Source organism: Lactuca virosa, chromosome 2, assembly GCF_052849685.1.
Source record: "Lactuca virosa cultivar CGN04683 chromosome 2, Lactuca_virosa_CGN04683_v6, whole genome shotgun sequence".
In the NCBI taxonomy this organism is placed as follows: Eukaryota; Viridiplantae; Streptophyta; class Magnoliopsida; order Asterales; family Asteraceae; genus Lactuca; species Lactuca virosa.
In genome coordinates, this window is record NC_136427.1 from 18,118,395 (window position 1) to 18,134,649 (window position 16,255).

Genomic DNA, 16,255 nt, shown 5'->3' on the forward strand with positions numbered 1-16,255 from the left:
TAGTGGTGGTTATCGGTGGTGACCGGTGGTGGTTATAGGTGACTAATTGTGGTTATCACATGTTTATAAATCATTTAATTGATTTCTTTAATTGATAAATAATAATAAAATAATAATAAAATGAAAAATAAAATACAAAGGGCAAAATAATCTTTGTACTTCTGCCAGGGACAAAAAACGAATTGCAAACAAACTATAGAGACGACCCAAGTGCAAAACAAAAAAATAGAGACTAAACGTGAAATTTTTGCAAACCACAGAGACGATTTCAATAAATCATTCTTCATTATTTCATACCTACTTGTGCTTTCCATATGGAACCAGAAACAACCTTTGACCCTTCAACAATGACCACTACAAATTAATACACACTAAAAAGGGTGAAAGCAATCACATAAACCAACCATTTTCTTGGTTAAAGATTTAGGGTGTACACTTGAAGAACCATACAAAAAGGGTAAAATGGTAATGTCAAATGTTATGAACGACGCGCATAAGAAAATGCCCAGATTCAATACAGAAAGTTCGATCTATCTCTCGGTTCTTCGGTGCAATCACAACAATGATTATTGGGGATTCATCGTCAGGTTTGACAAAATTTTCATCCTCCTTCCGGCCAGGCATTCTAAACAGTAAAACTAAATGAATTCAATTTCTATAACTGTTTTTTTTAATTGATTTTTTTTTCCTTTGAACAATTTTATAAATCTTTTTTTTGAAGGGCATCAATAAATTTTATAAAAAATCAGGAAAAATTAATAGCGTTTCCTAAAGTTATGTTTGATTGAACATGCATCCACAAAACTAAATTGTCATTCACTCAAAGCTTGGAATCAATGGAGAAATTCTATAATTCATGTAACAGCCACAATAATAATGCAAATTAGATGTATACATGAATGTGTACATGACACACATATGGAAAAATTGATTTTGGGAGGGATATCTGTGTTAATTAGTAAAAACACATAAAATCTTCGAATAATACACAAACGAGTTTTTGAAAATGTGAGGGTTTTAATAAACTACCTTTGAAATTTTTTATTTTTTTTGAACGGCAGCAAAACATATATTAAAAAACCAAAGCTAGCAAGAAGCTAGAAATACAAAACATTAAGGTTGAATAGGATTTTGAAGCCACAAACTCCAATTAGTCCTAGCCTTAGAATTACAACACGAAAACCAACGAAAAAAAATATCGACAATGGAATCAAAGATCCTATCTTTCCTAGGCTTATTGCTACTAAACAAAACACCGTTACGGAACGTCCAAAGCACCCAAATCACCACAGAAATCACCGAGTCTACAAACGTCCGTTGTTGTCTAACATTCGGCCTCTCATCAATCCAGTCGATCATGTTTCTCATAGAGGGGAAAAGAGGGATATCCAAATCAAGCCAAAGACTACTACCTTTGAAAATTTTGGGTTTTCCTTTCAAGTTACACATACTTTGATAGTAGTATATAACATATTTAAACCTTCTCAAAGTTACATGAAGGGGGAATTTCATTTTTAGCTTAAACGGTAAAAAATTTAAAATCAAAAGTTAACCAAAATATTCCGGTTTGCACCACGCACGATATTATTGAATTTTATGCAAGTATAATATGTAATATATAATTATGGTGAATTAAGTTTAATTATACGTAATAATGTATTTCTGATCTGTAAAAATGAATTGTTACATTTTTTTTACAGCCATACCTATATGAAAACGAATATAAAAAAAAAAATTAGAATAAACATTTTTTTAAAAAAAATAGTAAACTGTAAAAACAAAGAAATCTTTAAAAAAACATAGGCATAAAATTTATTATTTTTTTAAAAAAAATTGTAAAATAATAATTCTATAAATACAAATTTGTTAAAATATATATTGTTAAATAAGATTTGAAAGAATTTGTAAGAAATATAATTTTCTAAATAAAAAACTATTTTTTTTTAAAACAAATTATATAATAAGATAAAAAACCATGTTCCCTTAAGAACAGTTCTTACTGTTTATTGGTCTATTTATTTTTTCTAGAGTTGAGTCCTTAGTCAACCACCGGTGGCTTGGTCCGCGATGGGAAACATGTGGCTTTCAGCATGGCTGCTAGCTGTCTTCCACTATCTTCTCCACCGTTGCTTCCACCGCCATTGTCTTCCTAAAATCTTCTTTCTCATTAATCTTTTTCACTGGTTCTGCAATTCATCTCCTCCATGCTTAGTTAACGCAACCATCACCACCACCAGTCGGATTCTGCTTCTCCTACAGTCGCCATTACCATCGAATAGATCGTTTCCACTAACACTGACCTCTGTCTACTTCCTGTTTATTCTTTTATTCATCCACCGAATGAACAATACGCACAGTTAAACCACCGCCGTTCATCACCACACCAAATCGCAGTGCGTCGATTGCAATACTCTCACTCTTGATGTCGACTTTGAAATTCCGTCCCTTTTCTATACCAACTGCGGAACCAACACCATTCACCAAATCAGCTAGACTGTATTCGTTTGCTCTTCTGTGCTCCATCTGCGCTTCTTCGATTTTGCCTCTCCTCCGCCCTCGTCGTCTTCCTTCTTTGTTCTGCGTATGTTCTTACAGGTTGGATTTCTTCGTGTATCTAAACACAAGGTACGCTTTCTTCCTTCATCCCTTCTAGATTAGGGTTTTTTAAATATCATTTTCTGTAATTGGATTTTCCTACTTTATTTTTCTTTTGATTTGATCTTCATTTTATCATTGAGGTAACAATTACAAATTTATGTTTCTATGAAATCTGTTTGCCTAGGTCCAGTTTCATCCACCACAATCATCGACACCTAGAAAGGATACCTGCAAAGATTGGTTCATTGAAGCTCTACAATTGATTCAGGTAAAGGGCTTTACCTCTATTTTTGTTTCTTCCTATCATGAACTCTGTTTTTAAAATTTTTGTTCTCCTTTATTTTTTGTTCTCCTCATGCCAACATATGTTGTTTGATTACCCTGTGCTGATTAGAGGTTGAGAGCGACTTAAGTTGAAAACGAGATGTTCATAAATCAAGGGTTTTCTGTTATGGGTTTTCAAATGAAATCTAAGTAAACAAAAAACCCATAAGACTCGATCACATTTAATTCATAACTTTTTCAATTTCTGCTATTAATGCTGAAATTGTGTTCCTTAATTAGAAAAAGAATACTAGTGTGAAGCGTATGACATCTGGATTCTGGAGGATTTTCCCATGAAACTACCATGTTTAGTGGTGGAGCTGAAGTTCTGCCCACGAGGTATTCGATGAAATGATTATGTCATTTTTTCCATTTCCTTTTATCATTGTTACATCTGTAATTTATGATTTGATCTAAAAGAGTTATCTGGATCCATGGTACAAAAAATATTCTTCTTATCTTTATATATTTTCATGTGCATAGAACTCATCCAAGTTGTTGTTAGTGTAGTGCAATCCCATAGATAATATATACTTCCACAAGTTTGTACTCTTTGATTAAATAAACTGAAAAGTGTTTAGAATTTTATAAAGTTTACCCTTTTAGCCTTGATGTTCCAGCTAGAAGGTGAAAAGATTGGTGTTCTTCCATCAGCTTCACAGGATACATTATTTTTAGGAAACCTTAACAAAGGTTTGTTTTAACTTTTAATAACCTCTTCATTACAATTTCAGTCTTTCAGTTCCTTTTATTTTAGTTATTTTCTTCATTTAGGGTCCAGATATTGTTTCCATTGATCTTGCTATGCCCCATGGTAGTGAGACAACGAGCAAAAAATTTAAAACCATGGTTTTGCTTTTGTGAAGTTCTCATCTCATGCTGTAAGTAATTCTTTTTTACAAAAATATCAACCATTTTAGTTTACTCACTTTATTATATTTTATATTTCTACTCTTTTTTTAAAAAAAATTCTCAGACTGCAGCACATGTGTTTAGGGCTGGATGAAAGCGACATTTTGTTCTTGATGCTACTTTATATCCATTTGTTCAATGGGCTGAAGAGGATCCTGAAGTTGATCTGGATTAGCTTGCTAAGGTGTTCATTGGTCTCACTTATTTATAATTCATGATTATTCTGAATCATCTGTTGTTAATGTGGTAATCTGTTTAATTTGTTTTAGAAATCATGGTCTAATTGATTAGAAATGTTTTGATTTCTATTTCAGTTAGAAAAATCCATTACCTTTATTTCATTTTATAGTCTCTCCAAACCAAACTCCAGTGAAATCTGAGGTTTGTGTTGAATTTTCTTCCAACTTTTTACAAGGCTCCACAATTATTTTGCCAATTTTTTGCTTATTTTTTGTAACTTATACCATGAATAATTCAAAAAACGATAATATTTTGAAATTTCAGGGAAGTTTGTTGCGATCGTGGTATGCTGGATTCTTGGATTAGGATCTTTGGTCACATGGAATAGTATGTTAACCATAGGAGACTACTCCTACGTGCTATTTTTTTGGCATATTGTTGTTGTTTTTTTTTTTTTTTTTCTATCACCTGATATGGTTGTGTGTCAAAGGGCAATGAAGTTCCAAAGAAAAAAATCTAAAACAACTCCTTCTGATCCATGCGAAGCATGGCCCCTCCACTAGTTAAAAACAAAGTTTAAAAAAAAAAGGTTGGTTGAATTTGTTAAAAAAGTGTGGACAAAAAAAAAAAAAAAAAAACCTGGGTCAAAATTGTAAAATGAAAAGGTTGAGGGATCATATATGAGCCTACATCTTGTATGGATCGGGTTTTGTGTTGAATGGGATGAACTTCTGTTAGATCTGAAGTAGGTCGGAGCTTTATGACCCTTATGACCCGCATGCAAAAAAACTGTTACTATTAGGTTCGAACATGTGACATAAATGTTAAATAAAAGAGATCATACGACTAAGGCAACCATGGCTTATTGCTAATTTTGGCACACAATTTATAAAGTGACCATTGTACACATGACAATAATTTTTAGTAGTAGATAATGTGTTTTGTGGTCACTCTTAAGTCCACATGATTTCAATTGAAAATGGAAATGTGGGTGACTTTGTATTGGTGGCGAGAGATAATGATGGAATTAACTGCTAAGATGGATATTTGGAGGAGAGAGAATTAAATGCTAAGATGGATATTTGGAGGAAGAAGTCAGGAAGAAAGATGATTACATCTTGGTATAGTAATGACATAATATTTTTAGTCCAATTCAGCGAGAAAACTAGCAAGGAGGGAATAGAAGTTCGCATGTGGGAGTAAGTATTATACCCAAAGGAGAGATCATGTACGTAAGATATATGATCCACAAATTAAGGATATAAAAGACGATGTTATCCATCGCACAACAACAAGATGGTTAAAGTATTTAACAATTTTAGTGTAACTAGTTATTTAGTGTAATTAAAATTAACACAAGTTCTAATAGGGAATTAAATAAAGATAAAAAACAAGTTAGATGGTGCAAAGTGTAAACTTGTTTAATAGACGCGTTTGATCCCGAGCACACGACGAAAGACAATGGTCAAGGGGCCACACCACTTTGTAAGGTCAAAACGCATCACCCTTTGCAAGGTCCAAAGAGAAGAGCCTTTAGTTTTGGGGACACATTGAGATCTATTTTGTGTGTAAAACTTAAAATATCCTTAAGGGCTATCCAATATTAAATTTCCTGAAACCTATACATAAAGTTGACATATCAGTTCGGAAAATGAATTTACACGATTATCAAATATCCAATCATTCTTCGATTATCAAAAATCTTATTTCTGCACCATTTTTTCTAACATAAAGTAGACGGAAACCACATAAGTATTGTGCGACAAAAAAGGTTATGTTGAAATTAAAAGTAAAATTCTATAGTGTGTCGGTTAATCCAACTATATATGAAAAACGTGCTTGAAAGGAAGATAGAAGTTGCAAGAACGAGAATGCTACAATACACATGTGGTATAACATGTTGGACATGATAGAAAATGCACTAATCATAAAGAAGTTGCTATTAAAGTTGTTATAAGGGATGCTTCACAATTCGACTATGGTATCTTTATAAGTTCCAGGAATCACAGATGTCAACTTCTTCAAGAAATCATTATCATGGTCATTGGAGGAAGTTGGTGACATGGTAGCCACAACAACAAAATTACCTTGATTCCCAACATCTATTCCATAAACCGTATGAAAAGTATCCTTAAGATCTTTTACCAATGTCGTATAAAATAGTTCGTTTAAAGGAACCACATTGATAATAAGGACACCATGATCATCAAGAAGTGATCTCGCAGCTTTAAAAACAGGTTTCTTAACAAATTCTGGTGGTGGAGCACTAATTCCATTTTGAGCCTCATTTGAATCCAAATCAACCATAGCTACATCAAATTTAGTATCTAGGACATCATTATTAACCTTTGAACCATCTATGTCCCCTTTTATCTTTTGGGACGGAAAGTTTTGTATCACTTCTATAGCATCTCCTACAATGAGTCGAATAGAACCCGATTTATTAAACCCAAAATGCTTTGTTGCAGCAGTTAAAACAACCTTATCGGCCTCCACTCCAATAACATCAAAACCCAATTGAGTTTTCAAGAAACTTAACAAAACACCACCACCAATCCCTAAACACAAAGCTCTTGGAGTAAACCCTTGTTGAATTCGCTCATTGAGATGTGAAGCAATCAAGAAAAGACCAGCAACCATTGGAGGCAAGTATGGGTGAACCAAAACAGTTGTATCAACGTCAAACTTTGCGTTTACTATCTTCCTCAAACTTTCCAAGTCTACCTGTGTTGTAGCTTCGTCGTCACCAATAACATGTATAAGAGGGACCTGAGATTGTATCAAATTAGGCATTCTTTTAAACCTCAATCTCCTCCGGAGCATTTTACTTCTGTCACGGTTACCCTCCAGTTCAACATCTTCAACGACGAATTCACCAACAACAGGCCCTACAAATTTAGCTATAGTCACACGATACACCACATCATCTTCGTATGTTAAGATTATGGTTTCTGGCAAACGACGATGAAAACTCACTTTCGGATGCAAAGCCATGAGTAGTGGTTTCAATTCGTTTTCTAGTCTTTGTTTCTCCAAGGGACCAGTAACTTGAGGACGAATATAAATAGAGGGTTCTGGATTAGGCGGGGGATTATTACCGATTAGGATAAGGCGGGAGACGTTGTGGGAGTCATATAGGAGCTGAAGATGTCCGGATTCTGTACAGAAGTTCCAGTCTGTTTCCCGGTGATTAGGTACAATCATGGCGGCGATTAAAGGGACCTCATCGTCAGCGGTGGCGATCGGAGAATCGAGTACAGCGACGCGGATCACTAGAGCGTGGAGCAACCGACGGTGGTTAAGCGGGTTTGGCATTGTGAAGGTGATAAATTGTGATGGGGTGATGGTTTCGAATACCCATGGTTCGATAACATTAAAAGGTTGAAATGACATTACCATTGTGGATGAGAAGATTGGAAGCTAGTTGCATGAATCGAGGTTGTCGATGATTGTTTTGAAGATTATACAGAAGCATACTTTTGATTTCAAATATCATAATATTTGAAATTTCCATCACTCGTGCGACTATAGCGGCGTAGTGTTCTAATCACAAAAACTAAACGAGTTGAATCTTTATAAGTTATAACCACATTATTGTTATTTAATAGGGTAAACTGTACACGAATGGTCCCTTTGGTTTAAGGTAATTTGAATGTTTGGTTCCTAATTTTTTTTTCTAACTTGAATCATCCCTATAGTTTATCTTTGTCACGGATTTTGTCCCTACGTAAAATGACCCGATTACCCTCATTGGATATTATTTATATTTTTTTTAGTTATTATTATTTATTTGTTCTTTTATTATAAAATTAATTAAAAGACCATCCAGTACAATGAGTTGAATCTTATGTACAACAACCCACACCATCTCATCCCCTTCTTCTCCGGCCAAAACTTCACCTTCCTCTTCGCCCACCTCCTTCGTCTTTCCGGCGAGCACCTTAACCAAGCTCGTAACCACTAAAAATCAATTTTGTGAAAAAGCAAAAAACCAAAACCAATATCTTATGAAACTGAAATCTCAAAACTAGAAAACCCGATGAAATAGAAATCATAAAAAACACACAAAATCTGATGAAACATAAATTACATTCCAATCGATGAATTCATTGTTCCAGATTTTAAACCTTATGCCATCAAATCCAACAAAATCCCATAAAAAACTTTTTCTACATTTGGATCCATGTTTATACCAACATGGTCTGATATTACCTGTTTTCATAAGTATGTTTAAGAAATAAACAAACGAGCATACAATCTAAATACACGGGGTTCCAGCAGAGGCTGTTCGTACCTTCATCTAGTTCATGTACACTTCATGGTATGTAGCAAATAGCAATAAGCAATCCCTTCGAATTTACAGACCACGCCTTATGTTAATGAGTTCTATTTCAGTGTATGAAACAACAAAAAAGGACACCGGTAAAACAAGAATGTATCTGTTAGTCACTGTAAAGAGGGTTTGTGGTCATGGCAGGTGTGCGAATCGGTGGTGGTGTGATCTACAAATCAATGTAGGTGTAGGACCAGTGACGGAGCTTGGACATTTATTTTGGGGGGGCCGAAAGTATAATATACATGAAAATCGGAGAGCAGGGGGGGCCACAACATAAATTTTATATTTTTAGGCTAAATATGTATATAAACTAAAGTGGAAGGGCTATTTCTAACAAAAAAATTCAGGGGGGGCCATAGCCCCCCCTTGCCCTAAGCAAGCTTCGTCCATGTGTAGGACTCATGTAGGCGAAGGGGAAAAGTCGCCGTTCTTACACACCAGTTCCTCTTGATTTATAGATATGTTATAAGTCGGCGAAAAAGAGGATCGGAGGTGGACGGCTGAGGTGATTTCCGACGGCGGGTATGAGGCGGTGAATGCCCTGTGGAGTCGACGACAACAATGTTCTTATTTGATTTCGATTTTTTTTTCAATTTTTGTTAATTATATTAATAGATAAATAATGAAAAAAAATATAAAAATAAGAATAATCTGGTCATTTTAAGTCAATTATGGATTAAATCTGTGACAGATATATATATATTTTAGGATGGTCCGAATTTATAAAAAAAAATGTTAATAGACCAAACATGCAAATTACGTTAAAAGAGGACCATTTGTGTAATTTATCTTATTTAATATTAATTATAAAATTTAATAAAAATTAATTTTAAAGGGTTTTTGACTTTTTCTCCTTTTAAATTGTTTTCTTTCTTTCCTTTAAAACTTTAATGTCTAACTAGAAAGGTTACCCCCGCTACGCGGGGGCCATAAGCTTTCAATGTTGTTTCCGAATTGATAAATATGACAGACATAGAAAGTGCAAGGATGAAAAGTCCGAGCTTTGCCCCGGACAAAAAATGTAAAAGTTTTGACTGCAAGGACCAGAAGTGTGAAAATGGCTAAAGCATTAAATGGGTAGGAATTAGCAACTTTTTAGAAAATGGATCAAAGTTGTCAAACCGTTAAAGTTTTGTGGCCAAACTTTAAATATTAAAAGGTTCCAAAAAAGTGTAAAAATATTGATTGCAAGGACCAAAACTGTCAAAATGGGTAAAGAATAATGACCAAAGTTGCCAAAAAAACATACAAATTTAGTATTCCTAACTTCCAACAATAATACAGGGACCAATTCTGCCAAAAGAATGGGAAGTTGAATGGAACACAAACAAAAGGACATGAATAAATTAATTAAAGAAGTACAGGGACCGGATATGTAAATCAAGGGACCAAACTTGGACAAAGTATCCCAAGTTTACTATTCATTTCTTCCACAACTTTAATATATATATAATAATCAGACTTTCGTAAAAGTGAACAGCCACAAAAAAAACAATGATACGATACTAGAAGCATTCACATAACAATTTGACCATTAGACATTTATAGGAAAATTAAACGTAAACGGGTTTATATAAATATATTCATCTAGTTAAAACATTATATATTATTAAAACAACATCAGACGGCGGAAACGTCTGAGGGCTCGCGTGACTTAAATTGAAATATCATCACAATGAATATACATGAAACATAACATAAGCATCACCATGCATTAATACATTACAACTGACCTTGTTCACATCAAATACATTGCTTAAATATTACATTTTCATAGCATAAATTGTTTGAGAGTTTTCAAAACATAACATCCTAACACACTTGGTATTGTTCTTCAGCTTATCTGTTACCTGAGAATACAAGTTATTTTGAAAACGGTCAACATATATAATGTTGGTGAGTTCATAAGCAGGTTTGATATGAAAATGCTTTGTATTGTTTGTAAAACCCAGAAAATCCGATATTTTCTGACACGACAATTGTTTATACAAAAGGTGTGATGATCCATACGTATATGCGTGAATGATTTCAAAACGTGTAAAAATGATATGTTTCCCCATGATAAATTCTTGCATTATAGTTATTGAAAGTACAAGTGGATACTGTTGTTTCCCCGGAAAACCCGATGTTTTCCGATAAAATAGTATGATCGTTTTGTATTATTGTATCGTCACAACGAATAAATATGATTTCCCATGATTACTTAGATGGTATTGGATTTCTATGTGAGGCGTTATAACCATGCATGATAATGACTAGTTCGTCTGTCTTGGCATTCTAGCGAACGCCGGAATTGATCTTAAGATTTTGTCACCCTAGACTGGTCGAGTCTAACTGTAGCGAACAGCTTAGGTGTGGGGGAGTCACCCCCGTATAGATCTATACACAAACTCTCGCTCTCCCTCCAGGAGACTTTGATTATAACTACAGACTACGACCGACACCTTTTGGTGTCGCCCGTTATTACTCACTTAATCCAATTGAATTTGAATAACCTTGATTAACGACCTGATTTTTGTTTACTTGAATAGAAGGTAAGCCTAACAGACGAGGAGAAGAGGACTACGAGGTCCTACTAATCACGTATGTTATTTAAGGCTGTCGAGTATACGAAGGGCGCGTTGGCCCATTTCGCATATGATTTATTTGGACCTTACTAGCAATGCTAATGGGCCACTGGGGCCCAATAGCATGTAAAAGCCATTGAGGGTCCCTTAAGCATGTAATTGGGTCACATGAGGCCCAATAAGCATGTATTATTTATGTTAGGCCCAAAAGTCATGTTAATGGGTCATGAAGGCCCAATAAGCATGATTAGAATCTTTCAAGCCCAACAATTTGAATGTTTACTTGTTTTTGTATAGTATAAATGTCGGGAATTCTGTTTGAACAATTGTTGAATCGCAAAGGCACAAAGTTTGTCGATTGTTTTATAACGATATTTAAATTTATGAAAATATATGTATATCTTTCATTCTAAATTCATAAGTTATCATTTGGTATTTTTGACCCAAATATCTTAATAATAAAATAATTGACTCAAAAATATTGGTTTGACCTATTCAGCCCTTCTTTAATAAAAATGACAATTTTAGTCCCTTTTTATAAAAATGACATTTTAGGTCCTTAAATTATTTTTCTTGACATTTTGGCCCAAAGACTTATTTAAATAATGTTTTCAGCCCAATGCTTACTTTTTGGCAGTTTCAACCCCTTTAGTAAAAAGATTTTCATCCATAATCCAAACTTTTTGCAACTTTTACAACTTTGACCCAAAATCCAAAAACTTTACATTTTTAATCCTTTTTGGCAAATAAGGTCATTTTAACCCCTGAAATAGATTTATTTACTTTTCTACCCACTATTTTGAGAAATTCACCATTTCAGCCCCTTAAAACCATATTTTTCGCAAATTTGGGCCTATGGGTCGAAAAGCCCAAAATTTTAGCCCAATAGGCTACAATTTACATTTTTCGTCCTTTGAAAAACATAATGTTCATAAAAAATTCTATTTTAACTGTTTTGACCTTTTGAGCCTTGTAAAAACCGTAAATGACAACTTTTTCCCCAACTTTTGTTTATTTGACAAAAATAGTCCAATAATGAGTTTTATGTTGTAACATGTTTATTATAAACCTTATATGGTAGTTTTTCTTAACTTGTTAAGTGTAATACATCCTAGATCACATATTTTTCCTTCTTGAACTATAGATCTCGAAATATCTTTCATTTTTGGCACATATTTACCACATAAACACAAGAAGTCACACAAAACATACAAATACACATAGATCTACACATTTTACTTGTATTCTCCCCCATAAAACATGTGAAAACCGAAAATAGAGGGGTATGAACTCACCTTGCTTAGTTGTTTCGGTTTTTGAAGAAGATAAGAAGAAGACTTTTGGTCCTAGCAACACCTTGATGTGAATCTCGAACTTGAGGTGATTCTAGGAGTATGATTACCACAAATGTTTAAGAGAAGGGATCTAATCATGAGAAAAGAGTTATATAATCCTTGGATATGTATAACTTACCAAGAAGTGATGATATTCTCTTGAAATCCTCTTGATACACAAGCAAAATTTCGAGATTTTGGAGTGGGAAGGAGGAGAATACTTGAGAGAGTTTGGAAGAAGTTTGATGTTGTGTGTGTGTGTTTTGCTTGTGCTCTCGGCCGAAGAAGAAAAAAAGAGGGGAAGAGAGATATAATGAGTTGACATGCATGGAAGTATGAGAGATTATAGCATTGTTACATGTTGAATAATAGGGAGGTGGCATCAAAGTCAACCCTCCCTAATTACATCTATTTCTTTTTTTTTCCTGCTTGGGCCGAGAGAGAGAGAGAGAGAGAGAGAGAGAGAGAGAAGGGAAAGAAAGGCTTGGGCCTTTTATGCTAGAGTCCATAATATGAAGCCTAAATTGATGGTTTTCGGCCCATTGGACCCTTAGGGTAGTTTACGGCCCAATTTGCATAAAAGAATGAGTTTTATGGTCCATTAGGGCTTATTGGATTTGTTATGGCCCAACAAGGCCCATTAAGGTAAACCAATTCATTTTAGGCCCATTATGGCCCAAAAAGTTAAGTTTCATGAAAGTGGGTTGAATTAGAGCCCAATTATGAGTTCTAAGCCCAAAATAGTCATATTGGAAGTTTATTGGTCCATTAGGTCCAATAAGGAAATCCTAGTCCATAATGGACTTAAACCGGGATTTCTAGGGTTTTCAACTTTACTTGATGAATCTAGGTTTGAATGTGCTTCCATAGGTTGAACTTCAAGCATAACATGAATTAGGGTTTACGAGTTTACAGTAGATAATGTTTACAAGAGTACAGAATTTCCTAGCTAGAATGCTAGTTGTGACATCATCCCCCCGTTAGAGGGAATTTCGTCCCAAAATTCTCTTTTGAAGCTAGAGTTGAGAATGCGAGAATAGGTGAGGGTACTTTTGCTTCATCTGGTCTTCGCGTTCCCATGTGAATTCCGGTCCACGTTTCGCGTTCCACCGAACCTTCACTATTGGAATGCGGCTTTGCTTAGTATGCTTCACCTCCCTGTCCATGATTTCAACTGGTTCCTCGATGAACAGGAGATTCTCGTTGATTTCGATTTCTTCTAACGGGATGACGAGAGTCTCGTCGGATAAGCACTTCTTCAAATTGGAAACATGGAACACGGGGTGTACACTGCTGAGCTCGGTAGGTAGCTGCAGTCTCTAAGCCACTGGACCAATTCGGGCAAGAATCTTGAATGGTCCAATGTACCGTGGGTTTAGTTTTCCCCGTTTCCCGAAACGGATCACCCCTTTCCAGGGAGAGACCTTTAGTAACACCCGATCCCCGACTTGAAACTCCAAGGGCTTTCGTCGTTTATCAGCGTAGCTCTTCTGTCGGTCTCGTGATGCTTGAAGTCGATCTTTGATTTGAACTATCTTCTCTGTCGTTTCGCGTATGATTTCTGGTCCTGTTAAAGCATTGTTTGGTGTCTGTCCTCTTGCTAGCTGAGTGTCGCCTACCTCAGCCCAACACAACGGTGATCTACATTTACGACCATATAATGCTTCGAAAGGAGCAACTTTGATGCTTGTGTGATAACTGTTGTTGTACGAAAACTCAATTAAAGGTAAGTGGGTATCCCACGACCTTCCAAAGTCCATCACACATGCTCGAAGCATGTCCTCAAGCATTTGAATGGTTCGCTCACTTTGACCATCCGTCTGTGGGTGGTAAGCAGTGCTCATGTCGAGTTGTGTTCCCATAGCTTTTTGAAGTGATTGCCAAAAGCGTGAAGTGAATCTACTATCCCGATCTGAGATGATAGATATTGGCACTCCATGGAGTCTCACAATATCCTTGATGTAGATTCTAGTTAATCGCTCCATCTTGTATGTCTCCTTTATTGGCAGGAAATGGGCAGATTTTGTCAACCTATCGACTATTACCCATATGGCATCCATTCCATCATTTGTCTTGGGTAATTTGGTCACAAAGTCCATGGTACTCCTTTCCCATTTCCAGTCGGGTATTACCGGCTGTTGTAATAGTCCCGAGGGCTTTTGATACTCTACCTTCACTTTAGCACAAGTGAGGCACTTGCTAACGTAAGTGGCAATCTCTGCCTTCATGTTAGGCCACCAATAATATTGCTTAATATCCAGGTACATCTTATCTGATCCCGGGTGGATGGAGTATCGTGTCTTATGAGCCTCATTCATGACTACTTCTCTTAATCCCCCAAGTTTAGGGACCCAAAATCGGTTCATGAAATAATATGTTCCGTCATCCTTGACTTCGAAGTTCTTTTCCATTCCACGTAACGCTTCGCTTGTTCTGTTTTCTGTCTTCATGGCATCAGACTGGGCTGCTTTGATTTGCGAGGACAGATGGGATTGAATGGTTATTGAAAGAGTTTTCACACGACGATTTGAGTATTCTTTCCGACTCAAGGCATCAGCTACCACGTTAGCCTTGCATGGGTGGTACTTGATTTCGCACTCATAATCGTTTAGCAGCTCAACCCATCTTTGTTGCCTCATGTTTAACTCCTTTTGATTTAAAATGTGCTGGAGACTTTTGTGGTCGGTCAAAATGGTGCACTTGGTACCATAAAGGTAGTGCCTCCAAATTTTCAAGGCGAAGACCACAGCTCCCAATTCGAGATCATGGGTGGTATAATTTACCTCATGTGTCTTTAGTTGTCGGGATGCATAAGTTATCACCTTTCCACGCTGCATGAGTACACAGCCTAAACCTTGATTCGAAGCATCGCAGTAAACTACGAAGTCCTCTGTTCCCTCTGGTAGTGATAGTACTGGCGCACTACAGAGAGATCGCTTCAGAGTTCGGAAGGCAACCTCCTGCTTTTTTGTCCATTCAAATGGCACGCCCTTTTGTGTAAGCATGGTAAGTGGCTTGGCTGTTTTGGAGAAGTTCTTAATGAATCGCCTGTAATAGCCTGCGAGACCTAAAAATTGACGAATCTCTGTGGGTGTCGCTGGGACTACCCATCCTTCAATGGCTTTGATCTTAGAAGGGTCCACATGTATCCCTTCTTGGCTGACAACATGACCTAAAAAGTTCACGCTACGGAGCCAGAACTCACACTTAGAGAGTTTTATGTATAACTTTTCAGTTCGTAGGGTTTCCAAGATTTGCCGGAGATGTCGGCCATGCTCCTCTTCGCTTCGAGAATAGACTAGGATATCGTCGATGAAAACAATGACAAAATTAGCGAGGAATGGTCGACAGATTCGATTCATCAGGTCCATGAATGCGGCAGGGGCATTCGTTAGACCGAAGGGCATTACAATAAATTCGTAATGTCCATAGCGAGTTCGAAAAGCGGTTTTGGGGATATCCTCTTCCCGGACTTTGAGTTGGTGATATCCGGATCGCAGATCTATCTTAGAGAAGTAACTTGCTCCTTGGAGCTGGTCGAATAGATCGTCGATTCGCGGAAGTGGGTAGCGATTTTTTATAGTGACCTTGTTCAGTTATCTGTAATCAATACACATCCTAAATGATCTGTCCTTCTTCTTAACAAAAAGGATCGGAGCTCCCCAGGGTGAGAAGCTAGGTCGGATGAATCCTTTACTCAAGAGCTCGCTGAGTTGGCTTAACAGTTCTTGCATCTCCGCAGGAGCCAACCTATAGGGTGATTTGGCAATGAGCGTAGCTCCCGGCACCAGGTCAATTCGGAACTCGACTTGTCTTTCTGGGTGTATCCCCGGAAGGTCTTCAGGAAAGACGTCTGGGAAGTCGCAAGCCACTGGGATGTCTCGAATATTGACCTCTTCCTTGGACTTATCCACTATGTGTGCTAGAAACGCCAAGTCCTTCTTTTGAAAACACTTTTGTGCCTTAATGCATGAGATAAGACGAAGGTTTGTACTGGGTTTGTC

General features: G+C 36.4%; 1 protein-coding gene and 1 long non-coding RNA gene across 4 annotated transcripts; one reads left to right on the plus strand and one right to left on the minus strand.

Moving 5' to 3' along the window:
• The first annotated feature begins 2,074 nt into the window (after nt 1-2,074).
• LOC145156260 (uncharacterized) lies at nt 2,075-4,514 on the plus strand. Of its 3 annotated transcripts, none has more exons than XR_013736574.1 (8): nt 2,075-2,625; nt 2,783-2,866; nt 3,163-3,261; nt 3,543-3,615; nt 3,697-3,803; nt 3,899-4,018; nt 4,149-4,215; nt 4,339-4,514. It is a non-coding gene; the product is annotated as an uncharacterized LOC145156260 (long non-coding RNA). The 3 variants fall into 3 exon arrangements; XR_013736575.1 differs by having other exon boundaries at nt 3,919-4,018; XR_013736576.1 differs by lacking the exon at nt 4,149-4,215.
• Nucleotides 4,515-5,979: 1,465 nt separating this feature from the next.
• On the minus strand, nt 5,980-7,413 carry LOC145157268 (uncharacterized). Its single transcript, XM_079076331.1, has one exon. The coding sequence runs from the start codon at nt 7,411-7,413 to the stop codon at nt 5,980-5,982; it is 1,434 nt and encodes a 477-aa protein (XP_078932457.1).
• Between the last annotated feature and the right edge of the window lie 8,842 nt (nt 7,414-16,255).

Bases quoted from the DNA above. Each gene is read 5' to 3' on its own strand.
- LOC145157268 (XM_079076331.1), bottom strand. From the start codon at position 7,413: ATGGTAATGTCATTTCAACCTTTTAATGTTATCGAACCATGGGTATTC.